Source organism: Octopus bimaculoides, chromosome 16 (assembly GCF_001194135.2).
Source record: "Octopus bimaculoides isolate UCB-OBI-ISO-001 chromosome 16, ASM119413v2, whole genome shotgun sequence".
Lineage (NCBI taxonomy): Eukaryota > Metazoa > Mollusca > Cephalopoda > Octopoda > Octopodidae > Octopus > Octopus bimaculoides.
In genome coordinates, this window is record NC_068996.1 from 8,262,612 (window position 1) to 8,272,649 (window position 10,038).

At 35.4% G+C, this 10,038-nt stretch overlaps 1 protein-coding gene across 3 annotated transcripts in view; it reads left to right on the top strand.

Annotated features, from left to right (window-relative positions):
• Positions 1–10,038, top strand: part of LOC106882253 (stromal interaction molecule 1) — a 278,541-nt gene that overhangs the window by 185,015 nt on the left and 83,488 nt on the right. For all 3 annotated transcript variants that reach the window (XM_052973513.1, XM_052973512.1, XM_052973511.1), the window contains exon 5: positions 8,144–8,253. In XM_052973513.1, coding sequence (XP_052829473.1) covers positions 8,144–8,253 — 110 coding nt within the window. The remainder of the gene's footprint in view (positions 1–8,143; positions 8,254–10,038) is intronic.

A 10,038-nucleotide genomic window follows, 5' to 3' on the forward strand; every position in this document is an offset into this window, starting at 1 on the left:
GCTAGCATGGGTTGGACGATTTGACTGAGGACTGGTGAACTGGATGGCTGCACCAGGATCCAATCTGATCTGGCAGAGTTTCTACAGTTGGATGCCCTTCCTAACGCCAACCACTCTGAGAGTGTAGTGGGTGCTTTTACGTGCCACCAGCACGAGGGCCAGTCAGGCGGTACTATACACTGTTCTACACACAAACACAGATACACATATGCACAGGCATACACACAGATACACACATGACATTCTGGTAAAGGAAAATAATGAATCATAAATATCCCACTACCATAAACTACATACATAGAAACACTCAGACACAACATACACACATACATGTGCATGTACACACACGAGCATACACACATACACACACTGTAGTTTTACAGGTAAGTTCATGTTTTGTTTCCTCTACAACTTGTATCTCCACAAGCAGCACAATATTCATATCAGATTAATAAACTCAAATAGAATTCATCATCAACAACAACAACACACACACACGCGCGCACACACACACACACACACACAAGGAGAAAAATACTCGCTACATAACAGGGAGTCAATAACATCAGTAATAAAAAAAAAACTGAGATTTTACACTGATGTTATTCTGAGTTTTCTGTTACTGTTAATGTGAGAATCACATTAATAATGTTGTAAAATCTCTTTTTAACTGCTATTTGCTATTCAACAATATAAGGAATAGGAAGTGTACAAAAGTTCACTCAGTTTGACATTGTAGGCTTTTACCCCTCTGTATCTGACACCCTTCTCATTAGTATTTGCTAAGAACTCTGGTAAGTAAGATTCACTGAGAACTATAAACCATAGAAGAGAGGAAAATAAAGAATGTACTCAATTCAAAAAAGATTCTACTTTTTAGTTTAAAAAGTTCTACTTTTATGTCTCTCCTTTGCTCTTCGGTGCTCTACTTTTATGCAAAAGATCCTACTTTTATGTAAAAAAAAAATAATCTGACACAAAAGATGTTTTGATATTAGCATGGATACAGAAAAGTCAGTGTAGAACTATGTGACCTTATTGAATTATACATTTTTGACTCATTAAGAAATTCACATCCAGAGACTTCAATTCATACATAGATGACAGGTTAGTTATATCTAGAAACATGAATGGACACACGTTAGATAAGCTTAGGAAAGACCTAATACAGGTTTTGAACTAACCATCTTAACACACATGTGTAGATTTCTTAGACGTCTCTCTAAACTTAGCCACCAGCTTTTATAAGAGACTAACTTACACAAAGAATCTTGCCACCTTTAAAAAATATCTAGTGAATAGTATTAGTTGTACATTCACTCTTTCATCAAATAAGAAAATATCTAATAATACAGCACCCTACTATATAACACAGCCAATTTCAAAGAGAAGCTCATGTTCGTAAGCACCATGCAACAACAATGAACAAACTTTGAGTTAGATAGTGAAGCAACTTTTAAGCATTTGTAGATAAACACTTCCTCACAAACTGCTATTACATAAAAATCTTTAGCAGACATAATTTCATAACTGGTTACAGCTCAACCACCAACATGATAAAACAGAAGCCAGACAAATTACAATGCCGCAGGCAACTTCAGAAACCCTACTATATGCACACTAAACATGTCTGGCAATGCATAGGCAATAGCACATAAAGCTAAAGTCATCTCCACTGGATCTAATTCCAGTATTGAAAACGAAAAAAAATAAAAAAAAGTATTTAGGCATGACGGTCTGCAAATCAAAGTCCTGATATCTGAACACTCTGCTATGTTCAGGCATCATGGTCATTCATCAGAATGGCTACAATCATCTAGTCATCGTGGGTGAAGGGTGACTGATTACTTGTACTGTGATGTTTAAAGTAAAAAAAATTGCTCACTGTCCACCTCATTCTTTTGTCAAGGACCATCTTCAATCCAGTGGCAAGGCCAGTGAAGACATCTGGGGACGGAGATGGATGCAGTGGATGACCAAGGTGTCTTGCTTGCTTCATCTTGATATCTTCACTCCTCTGTGCGTTGCCACAGCCACCTTTCTCTCCGATGGACCATGTAGGATTCAGTCTTCGTATGCAGAGGTAGCAAGCCCTGACCTACCAAATGTTACATAATCATTGGCTACTCTTACGTCGTTTAACCTGCCAATCAAAGTGGGTGGTTCACTGGGGTGTGGCTGCTGTTGTATGCACACAATTACTTGGAGCTACATGTGGGAATTGGGTGTCAGATGTGGACCAAAGCAGACGAACCATCACTGAGTGTGTGATATGTTTCTACCATCAAACCTTTCTGATATGCCATATACCCCTGTTGAGGCATACTGAAAAGAAGAAACTACAAAACTATTAAATCAGATAGGTGGATGGAAAGTTTTGCATGCAAGTTTGTTTCTCATTTGGTTTTCTACCTGGTTTATGAAAACAGGACTAAATTAAAGGACAACTACACAGAGTCAACATAATACCTTGTAAAATCTAGACTATATAAGAATGAAACCAAACAATGTGGACATCTACTCAGCTGAGAAGAGACTTGTCCTCTCGTATACCTGTACTTCTACAATGTATCTAATTTTGAGCTCAGAAGTTATTAACAAATATAAATGCTTTAAGATGCAATGTCTATGATACTTAATCCTTTTGTTACCATATTTTTTTATCATAATGCATCCTCTTTATTTCATTTAATGTTGGAAATAATGAATAATTTAGTAGAATAACTTTACTGTTATGAAGCTGATGTTTAGGAAATAAGTTAGTATGAAATTTTAAAGGCAAAGTTAAATCTAAATCACTTTAAATCAGGAACCAAGGGTGGTCACGGGAGGACTGGTAGCAAAAGGATTGAACTCACTACCACTAGAAACAACATGCCATGCCACATAAAGAACTCGTGGAGATACTTCTCAGTTAAACTTTTATACCTGGACCCCACAGAATTCTTTGTTTTCTATTTTTTTTTTAGAATATAAACTGACTCTTATCCAGCCCCAAATATTCTATCAGTTTTGAGTTTAAAATGGCTAGATTTGGGCTCTCTAACTTATCCTAAAAATAAACATTCACATCAACAAAATCTTGAAGCTATGAGATAATACATAATTAATTCAAGACAATATGAATAAATAAGCATTACATTTGACAGAGTAATCTGAGTTTTTAAAGGTTAAATTGATTTTTTGCATCTTTCCACTCCATAAACCATTACTCTCTTTACTACATTACCTTATTCTTTACTCTTTTGTCATTTCTTTCACCATGTTTCTCCACCTGTCATGCCTTACCTGGATTCAACACATTTCACTACCACAGAAATGTGGATCCATGGATTTATTCTTGCTGTTTTGCATTTTTATCTCCTAACTGACTCCTATGTTAATTCATAACAATGTACATAATTCCTCATCTCTTAAATTTAGAACTGTATAATCTTTCTTCTCCTTTTGAGGGTCCCTCTCTCCATTCTCTCTCCTACAGCACCAATTTATTTACTACTATGCATCCATATATGTGCATCTAAGTCTGTATAGTTGTGAGGTGTGTGTATGTGTATATATTGCATTGTGGGTGGGGGGAGGCTGTGGATAGCTATATGTATTGCATTGCAGAGACCTTGTATTCTTGAAAATCTTGCCATAAGAAACTTACTTCCTATTCAGTTCTGTGTTGACTTACATTCAACCTCTGTGTGTGTGTGTATGTGTGTGTGTGTGTGTGATTTTTGATTGAATAATTGGAAACAATATTACACAAATCATGATAATGTTCATTATACTTCCCGCTAACATCAACTAATAATCTTGTTCTGGTGGAATGTAGCATGGTGGCATTGAGAAATGACTAGAAGTGGCTGTGAATCACAGTTCATGCTTTCACTCTGAAACTCAGCCTGCCTTTGAATAGTTAGCCTGTGTTTATTTTTTCTTATAAAGAATAACAAAGAAACTGTAGCCATCACTTGCAGTTGAGGACGACCTAGTATTGACATGTACCATGCTTTTGCTAATGTTTTTAAGAGCTTATGTAGTTAGTGAGCAGACATAAACATCTTGAACTTTCCACCTTGATCCAGAACAGCATGTAGAATGTGACAAGACTACCAGTTACTGCACTGGTAGTCTATTTACCAACCTAAAGAATTAAAGGCAAAGCTGACTTCAATGGGGTTTGAACTCCAGAACAAAATTCACTATTTATTCTATGCAATGCTCTAACATTTGCCAGTTAAAAACATGCAAACACACCACACACACAGACACACACACAACACACACACACCCACGCACGCACGCATGCACACACACACGCACACACGCACACACACACACACACACACACACACACACACACACACACACAACAGGCTTCTGCAAATTCATTTAAGTGTCTTTAAAACTGATTCCTCACAATGAAACATTCATATAGATAAAAGAGAATTTTTGAAGAAACTATCTTTATTTAAAATGAACCTTGTGTTCTCTTCTTTTGTATTTTGATGCAATAGTCATCTTTTTCATTTCAGTTTCCAAGAATACTGCATTTCTTCTTCGTGAGTGGGTGGGTAGGTTTCTTTCTGAAATGGAAGACAAGTTTAGTTCATATTTATATATAAAAGACTCAGTAAGTTTGGTGTGCAGTGAAGAAGATTTTTGCTTTGGATTACCATAGTAATTTCAGGTGTAAACTATCTCCAACAACAATTCTCTCTTCTTTGTTTCTATGACAAAGAAAATTTACAAGGATTTTTTTTTTGTTTGTTTTTTTTTGCCACTGTAAAAACAGCAATTGTGAATTCCACCTACGTCTTCTTTCTCTCACTTTCTCTCTTTCTCTTCTGTATTTGGTGTATTATTCTTTGTCGAACACAATCACAACAATTGTGTATTGATTTTATTGTCTTGCGTTTAATAACTGTACCATGGAGAACCACAGTTACAAGTCGATTGGGGGGATTTTCTCTTCAGAACCTCGTCTGATTTTTTTTTTTTTTCTTTTTGCTTTTTGTAAAGTCTAAAGCGTTCACACACACGTCTTGTTTTCACCATGTTTGATGTCAGTTCAGCTGATAATGATACTAAGACAACACTAGCAGCTTTCGTGATACTTCATTCCTTTTTTTTTTCTCTTTCTCACCCACTCCTCCTCTACTTTCATAGGTGTAACTGCTTAGCTGTGGAGTAGAAAGTGTTTTATATTCATTCAGATGCAGTGCAGCAAGCACTGGGCACAACACAATGGCGGTAGCAACAGACATTGAACTTTTCTCCAAGTGATTAGTACAGTTCATAGCCTTCATTGTGTATTCCTTGTGTGTGTACAAATATGCTCACACACACACACACACACACACACACACACACACATGCTCATACACACATACATGCCCAAGCATGCACACACTTGCCCATATTACATTATGGCATGGTACATTCATCAATCAAGATTTATTGTTCTTTATCAGCCTCTCCCCTGATCTTGTTCTTTATTAAGTCTTTGGAAGGTTATCCATTGTTCTGCTGTAGATATAAATGTTATGACACTTTCTTGTTTTTTTTTTTTTTTTTTTTTTTTTTTTGCATTTTTGATTGTTATAGTTGTAGATGTTGAAGATTTCCAAAGACTAACAAAATTATACCATAGCTTCATCTTTAACCTTACTTCTCAAAATGCTAAAAATGATAAAATATATGCTTATATATATACTTATAAATTACATGCTTAAATATACAAAAAATGATGAAATACAAGCTTCCCAATTCATCCTTTTTAATTTCTCATTTGATTCATGTTGATTCATCCATCATCCCTCCCACTCACCTCTAGTGATCATCACTATATTACATCTTAGTCTTTCGGACTTTTACTGAAAGAATCACAAAAGAAAGACAACTTTTGTATAAGAGTGCCAAATTATGTAATTGTATTGCAGACAGGGGAATTTAGATGTTTCAGGCTGGAGTAGTTATTATTCAGAATAACTAGTGTATCAAACTTGAATACATCTATACTGTATTCAGTTTCTTTTCTATGTATTTTCAGCTCAAATCCTGATGTGAGTTTGCATTTCATTTTTGTTAGGAATCCATAAAACAATGGGGATATCTTGAAATTAACTAATTTATTGTCCATGCTTGTATTATTATTTATATTATTATTAAAGTAGGGTTTTGAGCTGGTAAAACCATTAGTATGCAGGGCAAAATGCTTAGCGGCATTTTGTCTGTCTTTATCTTTTTTAGTTCAAATTCCGCTGGGGTTGTCTTTGCCTTTCCTCCTTTCTGGGTCAGTAAAATAAGTTCCAGTTAAGTACTGGAGTTGATATAATTGGCTTACCCACTCTCCCCACCAAAATTTGAAACTAATATTATTATTAAATTTCACCGAGTTCGACTTTGCCTTTCATCCTTTGGTGTTGATAACATAAGTACCAGTTGAACATTGGGGCCAATATAATCACTATCCCCTATCTGTAATAGAAAGGATAATTACTATTATTTTATTGTCTTTGCACAGCTTCTAACCCTGGTCAGCTGTTCACTACCAGTGAACTAAGGTAACACCTCTTATTTTTCAAGCACCTTCCGGAGTATTCAAGCGGTTCCAAGCAGTGCTGTTCTCTGCAAGTGCACCACCCTTATTGCAGTCCCTATTCGTTCCACGTACTTCTCGAGATTTTTACTCACTGTTCCCAGGGCTCCGACAGTTATTGGTACTACTGCTACCTTTTTCATTGACCACAACTGCTTAACCTCCCAAGCTAACGTGTCATATCTATCGACTTTTCTTTCTTCCTTATCGCATACCTTGTTGTCAGCTGGGCATGCTATATCTAGGATCCAGCATCGTTTGCTTTCATTATTATTATTATTAAGGTGGCAAGGTGGCAGAATTGTGAGCATGCCAGACGAAACACTTAGCAGTATTTTGTCTGCCACAACATTCTGAGTTCAAATTCCACCATGGTCAACTTTGTCTTTCATCCTTTTGGGGTCAATAAATAAAGTACCAGTGAAGCACTGGGGTCGATGTAATTGACTACTCCCTCCCCACAAATTTCAGGCCTTATGCCTACAGTAGAAAGTATTATTATTATTATTATTATTATTATTATTATTATTATCATCATCATTGTCATTATTATTATTATTAAGGCAGTGAGCTAGTAGAATTATTGGCATAGCAGACAAATAAATGCTTGGCAGTATTTTGTTCATCTGTGTGTTCTGAGTTCAAATTCCACCAAAGTCGACTTTGACTTTCATCCTTTCAGGGTCATTAAAATAAGCACCAGTTGCGTACTGGGGTTGATGTAATTGACTTCCTTCCTTATAATTGCTCATCTTGTACCAAAATTTGAAACCACCACCACCACCATCATCATCATCATCATCATCATCATCATCATCATCATCATCATAGTAATATTTAGCAGCAGTTTATATTCTACAGTTCTATATTTAAGAGATGAGGAATTATGTACATTATTTACATTTAACGGATATTTGTCCTCATCTTGTTTGTTGTTAACACAATGTTTCGGCTGATATACCCCCCAACCTTCTTCAGGTGTCTTGGGGAAATTTTGAACCTGGGTTCTCATTCCTAAGGTATTTTTCGATATTAGGAATGAGTACCCAGGTTCGAAATTTCCCCAAGACACCTTATGAAGGCTGGAGGGTATATCAGCTGAAACGTTGTGTTAACAACAAACAAGATGAGGACAAATATCCGTCAAATGTAAATAATGTAAATAAAGTTTATATTCTGGGTAAAAGAAAAAAAATCTCATTAAAGTTCCAGGCTTTGTCTAGTTCTAACTGAATTCTGTGAAGAGATTTCTGTTTTTAGCTAGAACAAAAAGAAGACCTTATAATTGTGAGGCATCAGCTATCTCAGTGAAATCAGTGTTTGAATAGTTAAGCAATGTATACTTTGGGTATTGAATTCCTTTGAAATTTAAGAAAAAAAAAATCTGAGGGTGGTGGTGGGTGTCTCAAGCGATGTTAAAAATCCTGCAAGCAGATTAAAAATTGATGTTAAACAGAATGAAGACAAACTGGTAAATCACCTCCTTATCTTTTATTTTAGTATGTAATATGTCTTTCACTATTTCTAAACATTGATATATTTTATTTACAGAATGGCTGCCAGCCATCAATACCTAAGTACTATTGGTGTGAAGAACAATGTACACAAACAGAAGCTGTCTTTGAAAGCAATGGATGTTGTGCTGTTTGGACCACCAAAGAGTAAGTATTGATTTTATTGTGGGGGTGTATTTTGGGCCCTTTTGTTTTTCCCCTTTTGTTTTTCCCCCTTTCCCCCCACCCCTCTTCTTTCTTTTGATTGTTATGTAATAAGCGTAACGTATGATTGAATGAGAAAGTTGTTAAAGTTTTTATGTCTGAATTCGGTCTTTGGAAATTTGATGAGTGAGGAAGTTGTAATATGGATTAAAGGAAAACATCAAGAACACCAGCGTAAGAGAACCAGCTCTTAAGGTGTCAGAGCAAGAGAAGGGATGTTGGTATTGTTCGTGAGTTTTGGAAAGATGTAAATAGGTGTGTGTGTGTGTGAGTATATGTTTAACTGTGAAGTGGAACCTGGATCATAAACTCATTCTGTTCAGAGCTTAGCTATTTGACCAAGAATTATGGAATTATGTAGAAAAGGGAAATAATTAGTGATTTAAGGAGACAGCAATGCATAATATATCAGTCTGTGGAATAGCAGACACAGTTGAACACAACACACACACATTTATATATACACACACATATATACATATTTATATTTGTAGATTATATATATATATATATATATATATATATAGTTTTAGAGAAAAGAACCAAAGTTCATGAACTCATCCATGAAAATCCACAGTCACATATAGAAAAATTAATAAGTAAATGCACGATAAATAAGTATGTGGTGCACCAGCATGACCGCAGCCACTTGGCTGAAACACATAAATAAATAAATAAATATATCAATCACCTATATATATATTCATTTATTTGTTTTTATTTCCATTTTTCAATGTTTGCATTAATTAGACAAATATATTGCCAAGGCCTTGTTTTACAACTGGATGCTCTTATTGTCACTGATTTTCAAGTGAGAAATTTCTTATTCGACAAGTCTTTGGAGTCACAAAGCCAACAGATGTTCCGTTGACAGGAAAAGTGTCAATATCACTGCTTGTGACTTGTGATTACATGTACACACACACATGTATATGTATACTATGTTATATGTGTGTGTTATTTCTTTACTACCCACAAGGGGCTACACACAGAGGGGACAAACAAGAACAGACAAACGGATTAAGTCGATTATATCGACTCCAGTGCATAACTGGTACTTATTTAATCGATCCTGAAAGGATGAAAGGCAAAGTTGACCTTGGTGAAATTTGAACTCAGAATGTAGCAACAGGCGAAATACCACTAAGCATTTTGTCCAGTGTGCTAACGACTTTGCCAGCTCATCACCTTAATAATTAATAATGATGATAATAATCATAATAATAATGCTTTCTAATTTAATCACAAAACAGCAATTTTGAGGGGAGGGGATTAGTTGATTATATCATTTTCTGTACCTGAAAAGATGAGAGGCAAATTTGGATTTAGTCAGATTTGAACCCAGAACCTAAAGAGCCGGAATAAATTCTACAATGCGTTTTTTCCTGACTTTCAAATAATTCTGCCTATCCACAATTCTAATAGTAGTGGTGGTAGTTAAAGATCTTGGAGAGGCCTTAATGTTATTACCAGGAATATGGCATAAATGAAACCAAAGGCACATTCTTTGGCGATATGTAATACAAATGTTGGAACTAACTGCATTTAAATGAAAATCCTGAAAGGGAATTAATAGACATTATTGTTCAGAATATAGTACAAATGAATCCAGAGACACAGTTTTCAATTACAGTACTACCATAATTAATGATGTTGGTACATTCTCTGGCGATATGTAATACAAATGTTGGAACTAATGGAACTAACTGCATTTAAATGAAAATCCTG